Source organism: Culicoides brevitarsis, chromosome 2 (assembly GCF_036172545.1).
Source record: "Culicoides brevitarsis isolate CSIRO-B50_1 chromosome 2, AGI_CSIRO_Cbre_v1, whole genome shotgun sequence".
NCBI lineage: Eukaryota > Metazoa > Arthropoda > Insecta > Diptera > Ceratopogonidae > Culicoides > Culicoides brevitarsis.
Window position 1 is genome coordinate 36,843,362 of NC_087086.1, and position 26,729 is coordinate 36,870,090.

Genomic DNA, 26,729 nt, shown 5'->3' on the forward strand with positions numbered 1-26,729 from the left:
GCAGTAATGTGGTGCGAGATAATGAATACAATGGCACATGTACACAGATACTGCACACTCCCAAAATAATATCCGCTGTGTGCAAAAAATTTAATAATAATAATAATGAGTCAATTGCTATTCAAACGTTAAATATTAACTTACAAACGGACAAGATTTGCAATACGTCCCGTTCACTAAAAACTTTTTTTTTTCTCAATAGATAAATTTTTCGAACAAAGTGAATGACCTTAAACGATCAACAACAATTTTTGCTTGAGTTTAATGTTTTCGCACAGATGAATGGATCTAAAAATTTATTTTTTTTCCTTCTATAAATAAATAAAAATTAATGATGATGATGATCGATTGTCTCTCGTTATTTTTATGCTATTTATTAATATGGTAGTGCACCTTCGGAAGATACTTCGCGAGACGAGACGAGACAAGATGAGGGATCAAAGTCATCAGTCAGTCAAGAAAAAGAGGAAGAAGAATGGTAAGGTTTATTTATTTTATGTTGAATTCAAGAAAAGCTTGACCTTCGATTTATTTACTACAGCACTAAAAATATAATTTATTTAGTTGTGCATCGTTGCGTGTTCTGCGCAAAGAAAAAAAAATCGAGAGTGGTTCGAAATTGTGTCATCTGTGATACTTTTTAAACATACGACAACAAAAATTATAATTGTAAAAGTTGTACAAAATTTGACTTGAGGTGATATTTTGGGGATTGATGCATTCATGTTTTAGATTTGAGAAAAATGCGACGGAGTGGATGTCGGATGTCTGTCAATGCTATTGAGTATCAAAATTTATTTAATTTCTTGTAAAAGGTAAGATTTTATCTTTTAAACAATTCTTTATTTTGATTTTAGGAATTTCATTTATTTTTTGTTTTATGAAATTTTTATAGGTATCTTCTTTTTAAAAGGCCTTTGGAAAAAGTTTTAATAATAATAAAATTTCAGACTGGAATGCACATAGGTTGAAGTATATTAAAATCCTCTTCATTTTAATAGTTGGAGAATGTCTAAAAGCAAAAGTCACTGACAAACCAAGTAATAAATGCTAAACGATGTATAAATTCAAAATAAAATAAGCATGGACCAAACTTAAGCGATCCTTTCGAACCAATATACCATTTCACAATACTCTTCTTAGAATGGCAAAAAAAAAGAGAACCAAGAAAAGTCAAAAAATTAACATTGGAAAGCAAAGAATCTAAAACATGATTTATGATAGCAATACTGTGAACACTAACAGATAGGTCTATATATCATTTTTACGTGACAAATTTTTAGAGGAAGAAACTTGTGCCCTTTATTATTAACACAAATTATTTTTATTCAAAAGATTTTCTCACATTAAACTAAAAATAAGACTCATCATGAAAAATGTTCTAAAAACAAAAAAAAAAAAAGAAATTTAAAGACTTTCTTAAATTAGTCTATATAATATGAAAGCAACTTTGAAATGCGCTTTTGTTCTAAAACCAACATTTCACCTAAACGTCAAAGACAAAAAAAAAAATCACAGTGACAAAGAAATTTTCGCACAACTGTACAAGTAAATAAATAAAATATTTAATAAGTATTTTGACAACCCACATAAACATCATTTGTACCGTAAATTTTTTTTAAATAATATTTTTTATAACTATATTTTTTGAATATTTACTATTCAATAGTCGAGAGCGAGAGACATCATGTCTCATGTAACTGTGGGAGACTTTTTCAATGAGTATAAACAAAATTGGGTGGCTTTTGTATACGATGTGCCCCAATAAAAAATCTATTACGCGTCATTTTTTTTCTAATTCATCAAAAAACATTTTTTTTTTGTTTATTTTTTTCGCAATGATTTACTTGGCAAAATCTCAGCAAAAATATGTCATCGACCAATGCAAGATGAAACGAACATCTCACTTCGGGTTTTTATCACACAAACAAACAAACCGCCGAAAGAAAGGTGTCAAAAAAATCTAAAACCAATAGAATTTAGATCATTAACCCAATTCTTATTTTTAACCCGTTCGATGGCCTTCGAGCAAATAAAATTTAATTCAAGAATAAAAGAAATGCGCACGGGGGTCCTTTTACTGTACTTGTGTCACACCAAGCCACTCAATGTTCAAGTTTGACACCAAGTCGGAAGCAAAAGAGAAAAAAAAGTTTCACTGTTGCTTAATACACATTTTTTTATTGCATGTAACGTCCTCAATATATCGCCAATTCAAGGATTCCCTTATAGTTATTTATCAAGGTGCAATTTTTATTTTTTTTTTGTCGGCACATCGAATCAACTGCATGTCAATGTTAGTTATGCGCACATTTCACTTGCGCGTTATTTATTATTTAAATTACTCTCTTGTTGAGTGTGTGTGATAAGAAAAGAAACGCGGCGCGATTTGCGCGAGAAAAACAAAAATTATTATAATAAGTGCAAAAAGTGGGATGCAAGGACAATGACTTGAACTTGTACTTCATTTCATTATTCATATTATTATTTTTAAACACAATGCAGTGCAATACAATGCAACGACGACGACGACCGACGTCAATAATAAAGAAAATTTCCTTGAAAACAGATCAACGAGAGTCCTTTCCTGTTTAAACAAAAAAAAAACAGATTTTTATCTCGCAATAAATTTATCAACGCACGTTTTAATCAAGTGATCACGCTTTATTATTACCGCATCTCGCTCATTTTTTAGTCACATACAAAAAAGTATTAAAAAAACGAATTTTGCAAGGCAGACAAACATCCTTGAAAAAATTCTGTGTTTTTTTTTCGTTCTATGCGTTGCAATGTGTGTGACATGACTCTTATCAATGTTTTTGCATTAAAAAAAATTTTAATTCATATCGGCTGTGTGTGATGCATTTTACATTGACATTGTAATTATTTTTTATGGCATGTACCTACGTTGCTGTATTGGAGAATGTTTGCGATACAAGTAGTAAATTGTATTCATTTGTTTTGTATTATATTACGCGGAAAAACGGAAATAAAAAGATTTTTTATTGAATTGATCAGTTTGCATTGAAATGTTTGTTTTTATTCGAGTTTGTAGTTGATGTTTTGTTGTTTTGATTATTTTTTTGGGGTTTTTTGTGGATTATTGAGGTTTTTGATGATTTTTGATGACTCAATAACGGTTGAGGATGAGTAGACAACCAGGCGTCAGCGTTTAATTGGGTTAGAGGGAGGATTTTGATTGAAGGATTTTGCAAAAAATTTACAAAAAATATTTTTTTCTATTATTTGATAAGATTTTAGGTTAAATGAGTTTTAATAATAATATTATTTAATAATTTCAAAAAATTCTTAAATATAAATTTAAAAATATAAATTAAAAAAAAATATTAATTAAAAAAAATAAATTCAGTTAATTTTAATTGCAGAAAATAAATTAATAAATCATAAAATAAATTGCAAAAAAATAAAAATTAAATTAAAATTTAAAAAAATTAAAAATAAAAATAAAAAAAAATAAATTTATTAATTATTAAAATAATTAAAAATTAATTTAAAAAAAATTAAATTTTAATAAAAAATAAATTATATTTTTAAGATTTAGGTTAAAAAATTTTATTAAAAAATTCATGAAGAAAATAAATAGTTAAATAAAGTATTTTTTTTAAAGATATTATTTTGCATATAAAATTGAAAAATAATAAAATTTGTTAAAAAATAAAATAAAAATAATTATTAAGTAAATTTAAAAAATTTTAAAGTTGATTATTAAAAAAAAAGTTTAATTAAAATTTTTAAGTGAATTTTAAAAAAAAAAAATAAATTTTAAAAAAATTAAATTAAATAAAAGAATTATTTAAAAAAAAATAAAAAATTAAAAAAAATATTTATTTATTTTAAAAATTAAAATAAGGTTCAAAAAAAAATTATCTAATAAATTTATAAAAATTTTAAAAAAATATTATCTTAATAAATTTTAATTCAATTTTTGAAGTAAAAGTTAATTTTATAATTTTAATTTAAAAATAATTAAAATTCTTAATTTTTTCCATTAACTTATCCCGCAAATGCCTATCTAATCCGTTAAACTTCAATGAAAAATCCTTCAACAACTCTTTTCCTGGTTACAAAAGTTGAAAAGTAATTTCTCTAATTTCAACAACCACACAAATTTACCTCAAAAATCACACAGAACTCTCCTTACATAACAACAATTCTACAAAATTCTACCTATCAAGGTACTTAAAACCATATAATATTCAAAGGAAAACTTTTGTTATGAACCTACATTTTTTTTAAATTTTTTTTTTCGCAAACAAATAATCACGAAAAAAAACATAACATAACATACGATCGCCACATAACGCAAAAATAAGCTTCTCTCGTCGTCGCTCGCTACTTATCGCTCTTCGTGTTTTCTCTACTTGTTCGTCGTCGTGGCGAGAAACACGAAAAGTTGCGAACAGTATCGTGTACATTCGCTCGAAGTAGTGGGAGGCAAACCTATATAACCGGCATGAATTCACAATTAAATTTCAGTCTTTCATTAACTTGTAGTGTAGCTTTTTATCCGGGAAACTACAAAAAAAAAAAATATTTTTTTCATCACTGACAAGACACGGTTAAATAAATATTTAATGAAATAAAATAAAATTGAAAAATTATTTAAAAAATATTCTGAATGTTAATTCACTGATGAATTACAAAAAAATAAATAAAAAACTGACAATAAAAAATTAATAATTAATAAAGTGAATTTTTGGAAAAAAAAAATAAAAGAAAAACTAATAATAAAGAAATATTGTGAAAAAAGTGCTTTTCCTGTGAAAACGGGATAAAATTAAAAATTGGAGGCTAGGTCCTTATCATTTGAATAACGGCACAGTAGCAGATTTCTTTGGACTAAAAAAAAACTAAATTTTTTGGACTGTGACTTGCATGAAAAAATTTCAACAAAACAAAAATTTTAAAGAAAAAATAAAAGAAAAGAAGAAAATATTCATTCTTGCATAAAAAATAGTGCAGAAAATAATTAAATAAAGAAAGAAACTTATAAAAAAAATAAACTAATAGAAAAAAAAGTGCACATGCAAAAAAAACTGAATTGCGAATAAATCATATTTAGTGAAAGTACATAGCATTGAACTCTTGATTTGTTCAAAACTAAAAAAAAAAAAAAAATTTTTTTTTGAAAAGAAAATGGATTCCACATTGAAAGTAACTGAAAAAGTCGATGAAAATATGGAATCTGCTGAAATTGCAGCTCCGCCGCCATCGCCAACAACAACAACGAGTCATCAACAGAGCGAAAGTGAAAGTCCCGTACACGTTGTAAAAGTGCACGACGAACCCGCAACAGCAACTGTCGACACTCTAATGAGTGAAATATCAAAAAATACTGAGACATTTAACGAAATCGAAAGTGAATTGGTGCAGTTGAATCTGAGTGGCGCAACAACGGCAACTGTCTCAAACGAGTCGTTAAATCGGGCAGCTGCCTCGCCCGATACGCTCGAAGAAGCAATCCGTCGCCAGCAACAAGATATCGTCTCGATCAAAGATTCCTTGATGGAAATCGAAGCTTCGGAAGACATGGAAATGGATGAAGTTCCTTTAAATGGCGACGAGGAAGAACCTGATACTCTGTCGCCACTCCTGAGCGATAATCACACTCACATTGTGCACTCGGAGATGCTCGTCAATGGACACTACTATACCCCAATAACGGCAGAAAATGACGAAATACAAGCGCCTCGAACTACAACTTGCTTAAACCCCTTGGCTCGTAGTTTTATGAGACCTTCACCTGAAAATCTTCAACACGACAGCAGCGACAGTGACTTGTCCTTGTCCTTTGATCGAAAAAACACGAATAGCAATACCCAGGATGGTAACAATTCCTCCGATGAATTCAATAATAAAGAAGATTCGGGATGCGAAGTGAAAAATGGACAAAATTTGGAACACGTGACACAAGAAGAGCTTGAAGGACCTGTCGAAATGCCTGATGACGAAACATGCCTCAAAATCGTGGAACAAGTTGAATTTTACTTTTCCGACGAAAGTTTGTTAAAGGATGCTTTCTTACTGAAACATGTCCGTCGCAACAAAGAAGGATTCGTAAGTCTTAAACTCGTCTCGAGCTTTAAGCGAGTAAGGCAAATTTGTAAAGATTGGCGCGCCGTGGGTTTAGCCATCAAAAAGTGCAGTCAAAAAATCGAGCTGAACGATTTAAATACAAAAATCCGTCGTTTAGAGCCTTTGCCAGACTACGATGAAACACTGCCCTCCCGAACTATCGTCGCCACAGGCTTACCTTTCGACAAACTCACCATTGAAAAAGTCTCGGAACTCTTTTCGAAATGCGGCGAAATCGCATTGGTTCGTATTCTGCGGCCCGGAGGTCAAATTCCCGCCGATGTGCGTCAATTTATGAACAAGCACCCGGAATTGCTGGAAAATGAGTGCGCATTGGTAGAATTTAACGAATCGGCAGCGGCGCGCGTCGCGCAACAAATGGAAGGCTTGTACGTGCTCGAGTTGGTGCTCCCGAAGAAAAAGACTGGCAAAAAATCGAATGTCACAAAATTGGTTGAGAACTTGAAGTACAGCAGTGAAAGTGACAGCGAACGTAATCGCGGCGGTGAAATTGCGCCAAATGCGCGTTTCCATCTGAAACGAAATAATTCAGCTTTTTATGTCAAGCCCGAACAAAATACTTATATACCACCGCCGCGTCGCATGTCTTTTGGCAACGACAATACAAGTAGCAACGCATTCGAGCATTTCCAGAATAAACGTTTCCAAAATATGATGCAACAACAACAACAACCTCTCATGATGCCACAGGAACGACGATATTCCACGTGCAGCGATGCTTATAACAATTTTGACAATGGATCACGTCGCAGTTCACTTTGCAGTAGCGAATTGTCACGACGTTACTCGACTTGTTCGCAGGACCAACAACAGATGGCGCCACAAGGTTTGCGTCGTTACAGTAATTGCTCGGATTTTTGTTCCTGTAGTCGACGTGCGAGTCAGGCCTCAGACATGGGCTTCCGTCGTATCTCCCAAACCTCAATGGGTTCAGATGGGAGAAAGTTTTCCGCGGGATCTTCTTATAGTACCGGAAGTGGTAGTTTCCAAGATCGCCGCTTCTCGAATGCGAGCGATATGCGACGAATTTCCGTTGATTCGATGAACGGTTATGAGAGAAAGATCTCAGGCGGATCGATGGGCTCTGGGTTTGAGCCGCATAGTCCGCGAAAATACTCGAATGGCTTTGATCCGTTCAGAAAACTCTCGAATACAGATCAATATTACATCGATCGAAATGGAAGACGCATTTCGACTGATAGCGGATATGATCGTCGAATGTCCTTCGGATCGGATGTCAGTGGGGTTCAACAGCAGATAGTACCGCAATCGCCTGTTATGCCTCGTCAGAGAAGCAATAGTATCTTTAATAGTGAAGCTGTGGTAAGAACGCCCATTGGACCTGATGGCAGTAAGGGATTTGTCAGGGCACGACGCTTCGGGCAGGTTATTCCGCCTGTTTAAGTCCTTAAGACATAAAAATTAATAGAAAAGATGCCAAAAAACAGCCAGCCCTTTAAAAAGAAAACGTAACAGACACACTTTCAGTAACGGATTTAATTTTTTTTAAACCTTAAGTTTAAAAAAATTTAAGGTTTTAAAAAAAATTAAATTCGTTAAAAAATATTGCTTGGTTTGAATTAATTGGAAAAGATTTAAACCTGAAAAATTAAAAAAAAAAAATTAAAAGTTTAAAAAAAAATTTTTTTAAATTTAAAAAAAAAAAAAAAAATTTAAAAAATTTAAAAAATTTTTTTTTTTTAAATTTAAAAAAAAATTTTTTTTAATTTTCTGAGGCTCTAAATTTAATCCAGATCCATCCGCCACTGCACAGAAGCACAGAAAACTAAAAAAAAAGAAAACTGTTTCAAGAACACTCGTACAAAAAAAAACATAATTAGAACGTCATCATCACCGTGTGTCTGTGTACAAGAGAAAAATCTTCAAATTAAATCATTTATAATTAAATTAAAACGAACCTATGATGACAGAATAAAAAAAAGTGTTTGTCGCACTCGCAAAATAAATAAAAAAAAAATAAAATTAAATCAAGGTAATAATGACATCGCGCGCGAGACCTGATTGAGTCACACGTTCAATAGATAAATTCATAAATAGATAGAATGATTCAATAAAATCAGGGACACAGAAAATTATAAAATACAAAAAAAAAATGTGTCGACGCGATTTTAACAACAATTTAGTCCTTCATCGGATTTTATTTTTATTATTATGATTTTTTTTATTTTTTTACGACAACACACAAATTTGTAAAACAAACAAAAAAAAATCTTGAAAAAAAATTAGAACTTAGGTGCCCTTCATAACTTTTCTTTAAGTACCTAGATGATCATAATTTCTTCTGTAAATAAACTCATAAAAAATTTATTCTTATAAAAAAATAATATGCTGGGAAAATGCAACAGTGTTGCTTCATACAACAACACGAATGATTAATTTTAAGATATTTTTATTATTCTATAATCCTCATTAATTGTTATTATTTTTTATTTAAATATTTTTGAAATATTTATCAAGTTTAGAAAAAAAAATTTTTTTTCGTAAAATTTTTTTATTTAATTTTTTTTAATAAAAAAAATAATTTTTAAATTAATTATTTTCATTTTAAATTAATTAAAATTTTTTTTCAATTTAATTTTAAAATTAATTAATTATTTTTTTTAAATATTTTTTAATTAATTAATTTTAAATTAAATTAAAATAAATTTAATTAAAAAACTAATTAATTGAAAATTATTTTTTTCATTAAAAAAATTAAATTAAAGAAAAAATAAATTTTATAAATAAAATTATAAAAAAAAATTGTAAATTTAAAATTTCAATTAAATCCAGAATTTTCATGATATCTAAAAAAACTACTATTTAGAATAGATTGCCATATATTTTTTTTATTCAAATATTCAACTGTAAATAATTAAAATTTATTTTAAAAATCTCCTTTATCTTAAAAAAAAAATATTAAAATTTTAACAAAAACATTTTTTAAGGGAAAATTTCTTTAAAAAAAAATTGTTGTTAAAGTTTTAATAAAATTCTCAAAATAATTTTTTTTTTGTTGTAAAATAATTTTTTAAAAAATTTAAAATTGTAAAAAAAATCCCTTTCCTTGTAAAAAAAACTTATTTTTTTTTTGTTTAAAACAAAACTTAGAAATAATAATCAAGCCTTAATAATTAAGACTTTAAACAAACGTTTTGAACGTTACATCTTAAAGAAAAAGTATGAAAAAAATGTGCCTAAAATGAGATGGCTGTAATTTTATTAATTAATATTAATCATTGTTACTTATTCTTTATTGTTATAAAAATGAAGATATTTATAGGGTAAAAAGGCATTAAAAATGCTGCAATATTCTTAATTTAGATTTTAATTAAAAATTTAGGGTAAAAAGTGTGCTTGTAAATAATTTTGTTGAATTTTTATTAATTATTATTATTTTTAATTAAAAATAAATATTATAAAAAAATATTATTCAAAAAAAAAAAAATCATAATTTTACGATTTTGTATTAGAAAAATTAGTTTTTAGTGATGATGATAGAAATAAATAAAAAAAGTGTTTTTATTTTATTATATTTATGTAAATTATATTGAAAAATTAATAAACAAGACAAAAACATGACTTCAAAAAAATTGTTTAAAATTATTTTATAACAATTTAAGAATAATTTCAGGTAATTTATGAGAAATGTCGTTAAAAAGGGCTTCACGTGATAAAATTTCAACGTTTTTCTAATCACTTCCGAGATAAAACACCTTCAGATTACAAATCGAGAGAATAATTTAGTAGTATTTCCTCGTAAATTGTTTATTTATTTTATTCTAAATTTTTTTATTAAGTAGTTTGCTATTAAAATTACGACGACGATCTATTAATAAAAATTAAAAAAATCTCGTTTCATCACAGACCTACATCAACAAATGTAAATAAATAATAAAAATTTTGTACGTCGTAGCATCATCACATCATCACGATAATGAATGAAGGTCATTGACGCTGTCGTTTGTTTATTTTCGTATGTAAATGTGTCGTGTTTGATTAATTCGAAACGTATCGAAATCAGGTGAATTTTTCTAGTTTTTTTCTTCTTCTTCTTTTTTTTTATTGTTCTTAATTTTTAATCGTCGAAGGTGTTTTTAGAGGTGTTGACGGTAAGAAGAAAAAAAAACACGTGAAAAAATAAATTTTATGAAAAGCAATAAATTTAAATGGACAAGACAAGACAAGCTTGAGGTCACGTGAAGCTTTTATCAGTTGGCATTGCATGAAGTTTAGTTGTCGACATTTGTACTTCCTACTTTTTTTGCGAGTGTGTGCTGTATTGAACGACGACTGGAAAGGAAATTCCGAATAACAACGACAACGACGACGGATATTTATTGTTGATTTTGTGTGGAACGTGAAAAAAGTTTTAAGTTTAAGGTGCACGGGGATGTTCAATTCAGGTTTTTTAATTTTTTTTTATTTTTATATTTTTTAAATTAAAAAAAAAATATAATTTTTTATTAATTATATTTAATAAATTAAAATTATTTTTTTTAAATATTTTTATTTATTATTTTTAAAAATTATTTTGTATTTTATTTTTTTTTTAAATCTTTTTAATTAAATTATTTTTTTTAATTAATTTAAATTAATTTTTTAATAATTTTTTTATGTTTTTTTTTAATTATTCATTCAATTTTTGATTAATTTTTTATTAATTAATTAATTAATATTTTTAATTATAAGTAATAAAAAAATTTTCTATTTACCTAATTAAAATTATTAATTATTTTTTTTTTGTTATTTTTAATTAAATATTTAACTTAAATTATTTTAAATTTAATTTAAATTTAATTAATTTTTTAAATTGCTCAGATTTCTTTAAAAATAAATTTTAATTATTCATTAATTTTTGTTATTTTTTTATTAATAATTAATAAATAATTTTTTAATTTATTTAAAAGTTAAATAATTTTAATAATAATTTTAATTTTTTATTTTCAAATTTGTATTAATTTTTTTATTAATAAATTAAAATAATTTTTTACACTAAAAGAAAAAAAAATTTTTAATTTAAAAAAAACATAATAATTAAATTAATAAAAAAAATAAAAATAAATTAAAATAAAAAAATTTAAAAAAAATTAAAATTAATTATTTAAAAAAAAAATTTTTAAATTATTTATTTATTTTAAAAATTGTAAATTATATTTTATAAAATATAAAAATTTTTTTAAATATTTTTTTTTCAACTAAAAAATTAAAAATTGAATATCCCTGATGTCAAAACGAACGAACAAAAAATTCGCACATTTACCATATAAAGCCCGTTCAGTATCATATGCAAAATTTCAAGTTCAACTATCCAATTATAAGCAATTAAACGACGTCGACCGACGACGTTTTGCACGTTCCTCTACTTCTACTTGTCTATTGTTCAAAAGTAATCTTTTCACACGCTGCAGTTGATTTGAGTCGCGTGTTGAAAATCTGTTGACAAAACTCAAAAAAACTCGTGGATGACTCATGGTTTTACTGAGTGACATAAAGGGACGCACGAAAAATTGGGCAATCCATAAAAAAAAATTAAAAAACTCGCCATTCCCAAGTTCAAATTCATTTAATTACATTTTACGTCGGAACAGACATTTTAATTTAAGAAGCAATAACATTTTAATATAGGACTAGGACAACATTGAACGCGAAAAAAATCGTTTTCAAATTACTTTTTTTTTCTCTTGCGCACAGCTTCTGATTTATGTAGGTGAGGTAAAGTCGTCATCAGCAAGAGGCGCGCGGTGTGCCAAGTGTCGTTAAATAAAATATTTCTGTTTTTATTGTATAATTAATTGCGATGTTTGTTGGCAGACGATTCGTTCCTTCGCTTGATGGTGAGAAGTTTCGTGGGATTTCTCTTTTTTTTTGTTTACAAAATTTTATGTTAATTGAATTATGTCTGGTTTTGTGAAAAAAATGAGAGAAACGGTGAAGATTTTTGAATTTTTTGTGAAAAAGCGACATCTGTTAGTTCAATATTGTGTTAAGGAACGATCAATGGAGGGAAGTTTAAATTTTTGCTTTGATCGCTTTTCATAAATTTTCATTTTATTTGAGAACAAATAGCATTAAGTGAATTTTCAAGGCGTTTTAACCTTCAACTGATTTTTTTTTTTTTTTTTTGTAAAATTGAAGAATAAAAATTTTATTTATTTTTCTCACCATTTATTGACCAATTATAATTAATTTTTCAATTTAAAATCAATTTATATTTTTAAATTTAAAAAATAAATTCAATTATAAATATTTTTTGTAACTAATGAAGTAAAATAAACAATTTAAAAAAATAATAATTTAAATAAAATTAAAATTAGTTTTAATAAATTAATTGATTATAAAAAATTTTTTTTTTGTAAAAAAAATTTTTAAATAAATAATAAAAAATTAATATTTAAAATTTAAATTAAATTAATTTTAATAAAAATTTAATTAATAAATATTTAAAAATAAATTTTTTCAATTAAAAAATAAATAAAAATAAAAAAAAAATATTGAATTTTAATCAAAATTTTTAATTTTTAAAAAAAATTTTTTAATAAATAATTTAAATTAAATTAATAAAAAAAATTTTATTTTTAATGAAAAATTAATTTAAAATTAATTAAAATTAACTATAAAAATTAATTTAATTAAAATTTTGATTTTTTAAAAATCTTAGAAAAAAAAAATTAAATTAATTAAAAATTAATTAATTTAATATAAAAAATTAAAAAAAAAAAAATTAAAAAAATTAAATTTTTTAAAATAAATTTTGTAAAAAATATTTAATAATTTCAATAAATTAAATTTTAATTATTTCATTTTATTAAATTATTAATCAAAAAATTAAATTATATTTTAATGAAAAATTTATATTTAATTTTAACTGAGTTTAAATTTTAAAATAAAATAAAATTTAAATTTATAAAAATATTTAAATTAAATTTTAAAAAATTATAATTGAAATAAATTAATTAACTAATTAAAATAAAAATTAATTAATTAATTAACCAAATTAAATTTTAATAGAAAAAAAAATTAATATTTTTTTTTGTAACACTCAATTCACCCAAATTAATTTCCAATTAATTGAAAAATTGACAAAAATCAACATTTGGCCCCATGCCAAGTGCAAATTTAAAAAAATAAACTTACCTCCTTAAAAAAAAGAAAAAATCCGCCAATTATAACGATAATTATCATTTAAACGACGACAACGTTAAAAATGAAGGAAGAACAAAAAGTATAATTAGAGATCCGCCGTACGAGACGATTTTGCATCAACGACTTCATTATATTCCGTAAATACCACATAAATGCTCACTAAATGTGAAATTAGTTCTTTTAAACAAATATAAATGAGTGGAAATTCAAAAAATATTATTTTATTACGATAATTATGAGGCATTAATTAAAATACTTAGATAGTTGCATGCGCGCGAAAGAAAGAGAGAAAGAAGGAGGATTCATCATCAAGTTATAATAAAATAAATGGAACGCCGTCGTTGGATTGTCACGAGATCAAGTAACACCCAAGACACTAAATTACGTTCAAAAATCGTCGAAAATTACCTTTGAAGGAATTTTTCGACGCTTGATTGTTCGTAAGATAATTTTACCATGTATGAAAAATTTTTGTGGCGCCTTTTGTTCGGGAAATTCTTCGCTATATTGACATCGGCACAGCGTCATGGCGCCATTTGAACTAATTTAAAATCGATTAAAGACATTATCGGGAGACTTTTGAATGAAATTTGGGACCTCCGTGCGTCGAGACAACACTTTCCCTCCTTACTGTCACCGAAAAAAAAGGAGAAAAAGTGAAATCGAGGATGTTCCCTTCGAAAAGTAAGTAAAATATTTGTCAATAATTGAACCTGATCGACTCTTAATTTCCCTTTACACGCCGCAATTTACGAAATTTGTTCCAAAACGAGGTCAATGAATCTTTTCTCGATTTTTTTTAATAATCCATGAAATCGAGAAATTTTCGAAAAGAACACATTTTGGGTGTTGAACACAAAGGGGCGTTAACTATTCAATTAATTTGAGATGAATATGAATGAAAATAAATCAGAAGATGCACATGTTTCGATCTTCATTCATGCGAGTGTCAGTTACATTTTGATACATTTTGTGGTGTCTTTTTTTTAATTATTGGAATTTGTCGGAGTTTTGACCTGTTTACATGTGTATCGTTGTGTCGGGCGATGATTTATGCGGTTTATGAAGGGATTTTTTTTTCGAGTGTGTTGAAATATAGTTTTTAATTCGGTAATTTGAGGATGAGAAAGGGTTTTTTGAAGGATTTGTGGGTAATGAGTTGCGGTTTACAGGTTCATTAAGGACAATTGGGAGAGGTTGACATCTGTTCTATGGATGAATTTTAACAAAAGAGTTAAAAATTTTTTTTTCTTTTATTTTCTTTAAATTTAATTTAATTTCATAAAATAAAATTTTTAATCAAACTTATTTTTTTTGAATTTTACAAAATTTCACTTTTTTTTGAAAGTTGTAATTTTTCTAAAAATTTCTTAATTTAAAAAAAAATAAATTTAAAAAATTTTGATTTTTTTAAATTTTTTATTATAATTTAATTAAATTTTATTTTATTAAATTTAATTTAATTTAATTTAATTTTATAAAATTTTTTAATTTTTTTTTATTTTTTTTTAATTTTTTATTTTATTTTTAATTCAATTTAATTTAATTTAATTTTTTAAAATTTAATTTATTTTTTTAATAAATTATTATATATAATTTATATTTATTTTTTATAAAAAATGCTTTTTAATTACTCATTCATATTTTTTAAAATTTAAGTAAAATTAAAAAAAGTTAAATATTGGATTAAAAATTTATTATAATTTGATATAAAAATTTGATAATTATAATTTGATATAAAAAATAAAAAATCAGTTAAATAATTTAAAAAAAAAATAAATTTTATTACTTTTGAATTTATTAAAATTTTGAATTGAATTTATTTATTAAATTAAAATTAAATTTATTAAAATAAAATTAATTTAAAAATTAATTAAATAATATAAATTGAAAATTAAAAAAAATGAAAAAAATAAAAAAATAGAATTTAATTATTTTAAAGAAATTTTTTATTTTAATTTAATTTTTTTTTTATTTTTTAAATAAATTAATTAAATTGATTTTAATTAAATAAAATTACATAAATTAAGTTAAATAATAAGTTCTGAGAAATTTAAAAAACAATTTAAGCAATTATTAAAAAAAATCTTACCATAATCCGTCGGCTTAAAATCTCATCAATAACCTTCAAACACGTTCCCAATCCTTGTCACTTGTACCAAAAACAAAAATCTGTTCTCCATTCTCATCATTTATATTTTGACATAATTTTATCTTTGTTAATTACTTGTCATTTATCATAAATAAACATTTCTCTTAATATTCCTCATTACATAAGAAAATTCAAATTTCCAAGCAAATCATAATTTATATTAAAAAATTTTTCATTGGAAATTCTCGTGTAATTGAATATCTTAAATATTTATAAATTTATGAGTTTCAAAAGGAGTCAAATTGTCTCTTAAATTTTTTAAAGGTTGATATTTGATCCGCAAAGAATCAATTTAAATTAAATTTGTTTGTTTTTTTTCTTTCAGGAATCACATTTGGAAGACATTAAAGGCGCTCAAAGTTTTTTCTGAGAATCGAAAAGTCAATAAGGATCAAAATTGAAGCAAAATTTGACGAGTAACCCACACACGGAGATGGTAAGTAGTAGCAAAAACTTGTAAAAAGACGCCACAATTTCCTCGTTAAAAAGATGATTAATGACTTAAAAAGTCTATATAGACCAATTAATACGACTTTTAAGTCGGGCTGGAGTCGATGTTTGTCGCTTCGTAATATATGAAGACATTAAAATGTTTGTCAAACATGTCAACAAGTACCAAAACATTAAATAAGTTGGGAAATTTTTACTTGAGAAGGAAAATTGTTTAGAATTAACTCTCAAGCCAGCGTGGAAGTTGAACAATAAATAATTTCTAATGTGTCAAACAGGAACACAAATTGTTCTCCGAGTTGAAACTCGAAGAACATCGTCGACTTCATCACGACAAAACATCACACAGCTAATTGATTTATGATTACGTTTCAAATTATCTACAAGAGACATTTATTTTCACTCTTAAATTGTTTGTCTCCGCAACCATGTTCCATCGACAAACACATGTTTTTATTAAGACACTGTGATAATTTGAGATCACCGTTTAACGTTTTTTTTTTCGGAGTGATTTGTGTGATTTTTTCATGTAAAAGGAAGAAACTAGATATTGATACATTACTCCTCGAGAAACGTTTAATGTTTTAATTTATATCGTAATTCAAGCACAAAAGAAAGTAAAGAGTTTCATGTAACAACAAATTCAAAGGGAAATTCTTGGAAACTGTTCTTAATTAATATAAAATGCAATCAAAATGCAAGAAGACGATGGAAAAGTTTACAAACAACACATTTAACACTTGCATGCATCATTTACGACGAAGTGTCTTACGGGTTTCAAAGTTGCAAGAAAGATGCGATATAACATAATAAATTAACACATTTCAGAAATTAACAATTTTTTGATAAATATAACATTTTTATACACTCTGAAGTAGAGTGAAATTCTAATAATCTGTATAATTTATTGTCTCGATGGAAAAAAAGAAACAAGAATTAATCTTAATTAGCATCCGATTCTTTTTTTATTTCACAGAATAAAAAATATTTTTTGAGATAAAGGGAAAAACGCATCTGTTTGTCTTGTTGTAGAAAAATATTTTTATTGTAGAGGATGAAAAAATATTTCCGAAAGCTGAATTAGCAAAGATGAAAATAGCAAAATTTGGTTTAAGCGTATTTTCTGAACAAACTTCTGTTATATGGTAAGTAATTTTTAATCTTTTAACTTTTTTGTTGACTATGCTTTTTATTTCAGACTATTGTATAAGATAAAATCATTCCCATAGAGAAGATCTTTTTTAAATCGAAGATTTGAAAAAACCAAAAAAAGAAGACTTAACGAAAGAATGATATGCTCATAGAAAAACGTTTTCCAAAATTTAATCATGAAATGAAAAATATTCATACTTCTAATGATGTTCCAAAGATTCTTTTCAATAGATCCTGAGATAAACAGAAATCTTCAATCTATTTTGCTTTTGCATTCAGCCTTGTGCTCTTTACATTTGGGAACGAAGAAGGACGAGGTCTGAAAACGGACATTGAAAAATTAATTGATGAAAAATTTGTTTTTAATACCAATGAATAAAGAACCAACATGAACAAACTATAAAGAAAACATGCGAAAAAACAATTTAAGGCACAAATAGTTTTGACAAAAGGCAAAGTATATCTAAAAAGTAGTAGGTGTGATATTGTTAAATAGGTCTCTCAAGGAAGTATTCAATGTAAATACGAAGAAACGATATAAAAGTGTATCAAGAAATGTGTTTGAAACATTTTCTCCAAAGTATATCCTTTAGAAGAACTACAAAGTCCCATTAGAAAACTCGCAACGCTTTAAACGTTGAAAAGTACTTAATTTTTAAGTTGTCAAAATATTTGCCTCGCCTCGAATTCATACTGAATCGTAAAATGATTAGTTTAATACGCTCTTAATTGATATTTAAATGGCATATCGACACTTTAATGAATCGTACTATACAAAATATCAAAATCTAAGAAAACTATAAGAAATTAAAGAATTTTGCGAAATAAAATATTCCATACGCAGTAACGGACAGACTCTCAAAAAAACCCTTTAAATGCAATTTTTCTTTTGCAAACGCCTCAACAATTATACAAAGTCACAAAAAGTTAGATATGCGAAAATTTCGTTAATTATATTTTAAATGCCACAAATATTTTCTTTAAAATGTGTCTTCAACTTCTTCTTCTGTTGAACTCCATTGAAAACCCAACTTGATGAATGTCTCCAAAAAACGATCTTACCAAGAATCGGGTGTGACAAGGTTGAGTAATTGGCCAAATAAATTAACAAATTTTCGCTTTTGGAGTATTTTTCTGCATCTCCAAACATCTTTCGTCACACTTTAATTTTCCATGCAAATTAAGCAAAGGAATAAAAAATAATTTTTTAAAATATATATTTTTTTATGTGACAAATGAGTGACTTTAATTATTTCTTTCCTATTTATTATAAAATTACTTATTTTTAAACACATTTCAACAACTTAATTTTCGTGCGATCTGCTGTCTTACTTAATTGCTATTGTTGTCGCTAATGAGCAGAACAGAAAAAAATAAAAAAATGTTGTAGGAAAAAAACATGATCGTAATAAAAGTCGTCTCCATTGTGGAAAAATTATTGTCGTTGGTTCGTTTTTAAAAAGATCCGGAAAAAATTCGAGATTTATAAAGTCAGTGAAGCAAAATCTGATTCAAATTTTCATTTTCAACATAATTAAAATATTAAAACTCTTTCATTTTTTATTATTTAGTGCTGTCATACTTTTCCTCGTAAATACACGTGCAACGTAGAAAATATTTTTTAAACTATTTGATAATAAATGACATCCGTATGAGCACTTTATTATAAAATTAAAGACAAAATTAATTTGATATATTTATGTATTTTGTAAATGATGTGAATGATTTTTTTTATTGTTTATGAAAATACTTTTTCGAGAAACGCCCCTTTTTAACTCTTTAAATTGTTTCTTTCGACGACATCCTTTGCAGAGAGAAATCATAAAAAAATTGTTTGGTAATTATTTAATGATCTTCTGTTTAAAGACTTTTCTCTTTTTCATTCACACAGTGTTAAATAGGCGCCAATTAAGCATAGAATTTAAACGACACATGTTTTTCTCTCTTTTTCGAAAATTTTGTTGAGCGCGATCATCATCATCAACACATGACGAAAATTTTTACTCAGATACTTTTGGGACGTTGTCAGATCAAGATCGGTTCGCGATAAAAATAAAAAAATATTAAACTTTTAATAAAAAATGGCTTCGTCTGTGACTTCAGTGAAAAATGGGAGTTTTGTGAAAAATCCTTTTTCAATAGAAAATCTCCTTGCAAAGCCATATAAAAATGATTTTGTAACTTTGACAAAAGAAAATATTCAAAAATTTAATGATTTTCAAAATAATAATGAGATAATTGATGATAAGGATAATTCGATGAAAAGTGACTCAAAACAAAGTGCGGAAGAGAAAATGTGTCATGTGAAGTACGATTATAGCCATCAAAGGATGCATACGCCAGATTCAAGTTGCACAGATGATAATATGGATATGGGAAGTGATTCGGCGTTGGATGATAGTAATGGAAGTAAGTATTAAAAATTTTATAAATTTTAAAGGGTTTCATACAAAAAGTTGTAAAAATTTCAGATTTTAAGTTTTTACTTATTTTTTTTAATTCTTTGAAATGTATGAAAATTGTCGAAAAAGTCTAAATGTAAAATTGAGGTTAGAAAATTTTTTTTTAATAAATTTTTTAAAATTTACATTTTAAATTTATTTAAATTATTTTGATTTTTTTTATTTTTTAAGTTACGAATTAATTAAATTATTAAAACACAAAAATTAAAAAAATAATTAAATAATTTTCTCTTTTCAATATAAGACAAAAAAAATTAACCAATTTTTTAAGTTAAAATAAATTAAAAATAATTTAATTAATTAAAAAATTAAATTAATTAATTAAAAAATTAAATTAATTAATTAAAAAATATAAGTTAAATTAATTTAAAAATAATTAATCTTAATTTAAAAAAAAAAACTTTGAAATCTAATTAATCTCTCAAATTTTAAATTTTGTTTTCACGGCGGCTTTTTAGTAATAAATAATTCTCTATTTTTAAGCTCACTTCAATTTTTTAAGCAAAATATTATATATTTTTTTGGTATAAAAATCTTTCTTTGAAAGAAAATTTTCTTCTGAAAAGATAAAAAATAATTTTTTTCATTAATTTTCTTCCATTTTTCTAATTAAAAAATCAAAATTAAACTTCAAACTCGTTTCGCATTGGTTTAAAAATTTATGTTGCATAGAATGGACCATCAACAAGCTCCGCCTTCTTCTTCATTTCACTTCATAGTCGCTTCATACAAATATTCTTACTGAATCTCATCGGAATACCAATCAAATTTCTTTCATATTTTATTTATTTTTATATTCAAAAAAAAATTTAATGAATCACTTTAAAATTTTCATTATTTTTTTTTTTAATTTTTTTTTTCAAGAGAAAGTATTTAAAATTTCTCTCTCGTCAAAAAACTAAAATAAAATAAAATAAAAATTTTGTTACACGAAACTAATTACACGAACTTGTAAAATGATGTACTAATGTGCAATTAATTGTAGAATAACAAGCGCATAACTCTCTTACCTACACCCGTCGCGAGACGTAATTCATGTTAACTGGCGTCTAGTTTTCTGATAAAATTTTGTGAGTAATTCTCATCTCAAGTTCTCATTGGGAAAAAATGAAAAATTTACTAATGACTCGATTATTTCACTTGTCGCGTTTCATTTGGCACAGACACTAATTACCCAGCGATTGTTCCTCTTAATTCTCTTAATTTGTATGAAATTTTCGCTTTTCTTTCGTCACTTTATCGATAAACTAATGACAAGTTTTTTTCTTTTTTTTTCAGTAGATGTTTTGTCACACAATGACGATCGCAAGAAGAGACCAAGAACGGCATTCTCAGCAGCTCAAATCAAGGCGTTGGAAGGAGAATTTGAGCGTGGAAAGTATTTGTCGGTAGCGAAGAGGACAGCCTTGGCGAAACAATTGCATTTGACAGAAACACAAGTGAGTAATTTTTTAAGTTTTTAGAAGAAAAATAGGTCACGTGGTTAAAATTTTTCAAAATGTGCATTGGGTTGAATTTTTTAAAATGTGATTTGGGGTGAAATTCAAAATGTGAATTGGAGCAAAAGTCAAAATTTATTTTATGATAAGCTTCAAAATGTGTTTTGAGAAGAAAATTTAAAATTTTAATGAAGGAAAAATTTTAAATTGTGCATTAGGTCAAAAATTTGAAATACATATTGGGCTGAAAATTTGAATTATACATTGGGTTAAATTACTAAAAGTTACTTTTGGAGGAAAATTAAAATGTATTTTTTAATAAAAACTAAACATTTTGAATTTGGAAAATTTTTCAATTGTGCACTGGGTCAAAAAAATTTAAAAAGCATTAGAATGCAAATTTTCAATGTAATTTTTTCTGAAACTTTCTAAATATGATTTGTACAAAGTGTTAATTTGAATTTTAATGAATTTTAGGAGAAAAACTTTAAATATTTAATGGGCAAAAATTTCAAAATGTGCATTGGGCTTTTTCACGAAATCATTTTTTTAACGAAAAATTTCCATATTTTTACCTTTTTTCATAAAATTTCTTTCTAATTATTTTTTTTTTCATTTCAGATCAAAATCTGGTTCCAAAACCGTCGCACAAAATGGAAGCGCAAATACACCTCCGACGTCGAAAACCTCGCATCCCATTATTACTCTCAACTTGGCATCGGATTCGCTCGTCCCATGGTTGTTGGCGATCGTTTATGGGTTTTCAGTCAACCGCCTGGAGCTCCTCCAACGCCAGTTCAATCCGTTTTACTCAACAACGCTCCGCCGATGATTCCTGCGCCTGCCCCTCGTTCCCCAGTTGACATGTTCAACGCTACTCGCAATGCCTTGTTATCTCGCGGTCAAAGTCAATTCCTGAATCGACCTCCGACTTTTGCGGGACGTTCCTATTTACCTTCACGAGGACTTCCTCAAGGTCAATTTCCGGGTTTTTATCCTCCGCAAGTTTCGCCGAATGAAATGCATCAACAAGGAAAGTTCGGACCTTCGTCATTTGTAGCGGCGAGTACTTCAGATTCGGGCATAAAAGAGCTTGAACGAGTTTTTGGAAATCCTGAAGCTGTTGTCAGTAATGGGATTAATGGAATAACGGGAAATGAAGAGAAAATCGATGAAAATGAGGAAAAAAGTATTCAAAGCCCGAAATCTGATGAAATTAATTGTGAAACGTTGGAAAATGATGATTGCTCGGAAGAGCTCGTTGATTTATGATTGTTTCAATCTTTTGCTAAAAATAAAGTTATTTTTATAAAAATTGATTTTTTGTTTTAAATTTCGTAAAAAAAATATTTTTTTAATCAGAAATAAAAAATTTAATAATTAATTAATTAAATAAAAAAATAAAATAAATAAATAATTAAATAATAATTTTTAAAATTGTTATAAAATGTTTTAAAAAAAATATTTAAAAAAAATTAAATAAATAAATTTTATTTTTTTTTAATTTTTATTTTTAAAATTAATTAATTTTTTAATAAAAAAAAAATTAAATTTAAAAAATTTTAATAAAAAAATTAATTAAAAAAAATTTAAGATTTTATTTTAATTAAATTTAATAATTAATAAATTAAATTAAATTAAATTAAATTTAATTTTTCAATTTAATATTTTAAAATTTAATTTTTTTTGAAATAATTTTTGATCAAATATGAATTAAAATTATAATTTTTCATATTAAATTTTTTAAAATTTAATTTTTAAAGTAATCTAATTTTTTTATTATTTAATAAATTATTTTAATTCTACTCAAGAATTTTAAATTAAATTATTTTTCTTAAAAACTCATAAATTTTTTAAAAAGAAAATGAAAAAAAAATTAAAGAAAATTTAAAAATTTTTAAAATGTTGCTTAAAAATTAAATTAATTTTTTTAAATTATTATTTATTAAATTAAATTAATTAAAAATAATTTTAAAAAAATAAAATTTTGTGAATTTTTTTTTCCTATTTTTTAAATAAAAATTTTTATCAAAAATAATTGAATTAAATTTAATTTAAAAAAATTAAGAAATTGAAGTTCAAGAAAAAAAACTGATATTTCTTTTGAATTTCATTGAAAAAATGTTGCTCTAGCGGAATTTCGATAAAACCATTCGTTGAATTAACAGAAGTAATTCCCAAATCGTTTTGTTGTGTTTTGCCCTTTGCGAAAGAAATTGCAAACGAAAGTCATCATCATCACATAAAAATCGCAAATTGCTGTCCTTCATTCCTTCAAGTGTCTTTAATTTAAGCAAAAAACCCGTCAAAAAGCCTCGTCTCTCACAAAAATGAGTTTTGCCTGGACAAAAGCGCAAAAACTCGCGACAATCGCAACCGGTGTGTTTTCGGGCTTTGCCACCTACTACATCGTCGATCAACGACAAATTCGTGCCCATGCTTCGTGGACGACAAATTGGAAGCCCTCGGATTGCGGCAAATGGGACGACAACTGGGACCATCGCGATCCCAAAAGTCTCGTAAAACCGCTGAAGGAGAATGCCGACGCCGAGGCCCAAAAGCATTACGAGGAAAAATTGGCAAAACTGAAACCGAAAGCTGTTCGTCACATCATCATGATTCGACACGGGCAGTATTACTTGAATGGCAAAACGGATGCCGAACGGGTTTTGTCCCCAATGGGGAAGGAACAGGCGACTTTTACGGGCGCCCGTTTGAACAGCTTGACAATTCCGTGGGATTCGATGATTATGAGTACAATGACGAGGGCACAGCAGACCGGGGAGTTGATTGCGAAGGAGTTGGGACAAAATATCCCGATCGAGCATTGTTCCTTGATTGAAGAAGGGGCACCGATTCCGCCTGAACCTGCTGTTGGGCATTGGAGACCCGAACCTCAGGTGAAAAAATTTTTAATTTAAATGTGAAAATTTTCTAAAATTTAAATTTTTTAAGAATTTAAATTTTTTTAAAAATTATTTTTTTTAATAATTTAAATTTTTTTAAAAATTAAATTTTTTTAAGAATTTAAATTTTTTTAAAAATTAAAATTTTTTAAGAATTTAAATTTTTTTAAAAATTATTTTTTTTAAGAATTTAATTTTTTTTAAAAATTAATTTTTTTTAAGAATTTAAATTTTTTTAAAAATTATTTTTTTTAAGAATTTCAATCTTTTTTTAAAATTTAAATTTTTTTTAAAATTTAATTTTTTTTTAAGAATTTAAATTTTTTTAAAATTTAATTTTTTTTATTTTTTTTTTAAGAATTTAATTTTTTTATGAATTTTAAATTTTTTAAGAATTTAATTTTTTTTTAAAATTTAATTTTTTTTAAAAATTTAATTTTTTTTTTAAATTTAATTTTTTTTTAAATTTCAATTTTTTCTAAAATTTCAATTTTTCCCTTTAACAGCAGTTTTTCCAAGATGGCGCCCGTATCGAAGCCGCCTTCAGGAAATATTTCCATCGAGCAGAGCCCGAACAGCAAGTCGATAGTTACACTTTGATGGTGTGCCATGCAAATGTCATCCGGTATTTCGTGTGTCGCGCTTTGCAATTTCCGCCCGAAGCTTGGCTCAGATTATCTTTAAATCACGCCTCCATTACTTGGGTCTCCATCACAGCGACAGGTCGCGTAATTTTACGAACGTTTGGCGACTCGGGACACATTCCGCCTGCCTTTGTCTCATCCAGCAATGTAAATAAATAAGCTACAGGAACAAAAAAAAAGTACAGAAACTGTGAAAAAATTAATGAAATAAAAAAAATAACTGAAAATTTAAAAAAAAATATTAATTCAAAAAAAATCCGTTAGAGCGAGAAATTTCATTTGCACACAGCCCATTTCACAATTGCAAATTTGTGACAGCCCCGAGACACAGGCGGCACAAATTTCTAAATGTGCGCTGGACTTGTTCATTCCCGAGTTCATTTCCGAGTTCATTTTAAGTTCATTTCGATTCTAATTTCGTGAATGAAAATGAACTCTATTCAATGAACTTCAAGTCTCGTACAAATACAAGGAAATCAAAATCGGCTTTTTGCATGAGAAAATACTTCCTCAATGTAATAAAATTTGTTGTTTATTTATCTTTCGAAACCGTAGAGATCAATTAAAACTCACAAAATTGCCGATTTAAAATGTAAATCAATCGTTAATTTGGCGAATCAATCAATTTTTGGCACATTTTTCGGCGATTCCACAAGTTGCATGATGAATTCTACGTGAAAATGCATTTCGGGTAAACAAAAATATTTTTTTGACAATTTGAGTGAAAGAGACAAAAAGTGTTGCTGTTTCATGAATGAGGTCATTTTCGGTGCTTCTTGAATGGATCGTTGGAGCAGCGATTGTGAGTGTGTGAAATTTGAGTAGAATTATGTGAATGTGTGTTTTTTATAGACAATGGGGGCCATATGGAAGAAGTTACACTGTTAGAATTTTTTAAAAGTTCTAATAAGAAATATTTTATGAGAAAATTAAGATTAAATGTCAGAAAAATTTAAAAAAAATAAGATTAAAAATTTAGCTAATTTTTTTTTTAATCAAAAAACGTAAATTTAAAATTTTTTTAAATAAAAAAAATAAATAATTAAATCAAATTAAATAAAAATAATAAATTAAATAAATAATTTTTAAATTAATTTAAAATTTAATAAAAAAATTTTAAAAAATGAAAAATTAACTATTAGAAAAAAAAAAATAAATAAATTTAAAATATTAAAAAAATTAAACTAAATTAATTTAATTAATTTAAAAAAAATTGAATGGATTTAAAAAATATTATTAAAAATATTTTAAAAATTTTGATATTGAAATAAAACAAATTTTAATTTTTTAATTGATTTTTTTAAAAATTAAATGAAATTTTTCCTTTTATTTTTTAAAAATTTTGTAAACTCAAACTGTCAATTATATTTGAAGAATTTTTATCTGTATTTTTTATTTATTTTTTCATAATTTTTTCTTAAAAATTTTTGAAAATAAAAATATAAAAATTTATTTACTTTTTTAAAAAATATTATATATTAGGTACCTAATGTATATTAATGTATATATTTTTTAATATGCAGTTAAATTTATTCTAATATTAAAATTTTTAAAATTATTTTTTTAATATTTTATTTTTTAAAAATGGATTTAAACCATTAATTTTTTTTAATTAATTTAATATAATTTAATTTAATTTAATAATTTAATTAATTTTTTAATATGATTTTTTCCAAACATTTAAATTTTTAATAACTTTTTTTTTAAATGCTCAAAAAAGAATTTTTTCATATTTTATAAAATTATATTTTTTTTTGTTTTAAACTTATAAAATTAAAATAATTTTACAAAAATCTAAACAAAAAAAAAAATTAAAAATCTAAAATTAAATTAATTCTATTTTTTAATTTAACTTTTTTTTTTAATTTTTTTTATAATTTCGATAATTTTGATAATTAATTTAATAATTTTTTTTATTAAGTTTTTTTTTGAGTAAAAAGCCATAAACTTATCTGATGAAATTTTTTTATGACTCACAAGATCAAAGACACTTAATCATCATGCAACCGCATTAACAGTGTCTCAATTCTTAATTTCTTCTATAAAAAATCCATGCCTTGCCTGCACGCCGAACAAAACATATGAGCTCATTTCGGGACCATATGAATTCAAATGAACGCTAAAAAAAAAGTTTAAAATACGTTCAAAACACAATAAAAAATGAACTAGAACGAACACAAAGACACTGTTCCAGCACACAACTCCAGCAGAGCGCGTTCTGTACTCGACACACAACAAAAAGTACTCGAATAACAACAACA

At 25.7% G+C, this 26,729-nt stretch overlaps 3 protein-coding genes across 4 annotated transcripts; all 3 read left to right on the plus strand.

Annotated features, from left to right (window-relative positions):
* Nucleotides 1-4,646: 4,646 nt before the first annotated feature.
* Nucleotides 4,647-8,541, plus strand: LOC134831601 (uncharacterized). The gene has a single exon (XM_063845375.1). The coding sequence runs from the start codon at nt 5,158-5,160 to the stop codon at nt 7,519-7,521; it is 2,364 nt and encodes a 787-aa protein (XP_063701445.1). The 5' UTR covers nt 4,647-5,157; the 3' UTR covers nt 7,522-8,541.
* A 10,770-nt stretch (nt 8,542-19,311) lies between these two features.
* LOC134829057 (homeobox protein B-H2-like) lies at nt 19,312-22,190 on the plus strand. The gene is made up of 3 exons (XM_063842048.1): nt 19,312-19,417; nt 20,761-20,918; nt 21,540-22,190. Exons 1-3 carry the CDS (start codon nt 19,312-19,314, stop codon nt 22,188-22,190), a joined length of 915 nt encoding a protein of 304 aa, XP_063698118.1.
* Nucleotides 22,191-23,116: 926 nt separating this feature from the next.
* Nucleotides 23,117-24,687, plus strand: LOC134830316 (serine/threonine-protein phosphatase Pgam5, mitochondrial). 2 transcript variants are annotated; one of them, XM_063843753.1, is made up of 2 exons: nt 23,117-23,818; nt 24,331-24,687. In XM_063843753.1, the coding sequence occupies exons 1-2, from the start codon at nt 23,249-23,251 to the stop codon at nt 24,625-24,627; spliced, it is 867 nt and encodes a 288-aa protein (XP_063699823.1). In that variant the 5' UTR covers nt 23,117-23,248; the 3' UTR covers nt 24,628-24,687. The 2 variants fall into 2 exon arrangements, with proteins under 2 accessions (XP_063699823.1, XP_063699824.1); XM_063843754.1 differs by having other exon boundaries at nt 24,334-24,687.
* The last annotated feature ends 2,042 nt before the right edge of the window (nt 24,688-26,729 follow it).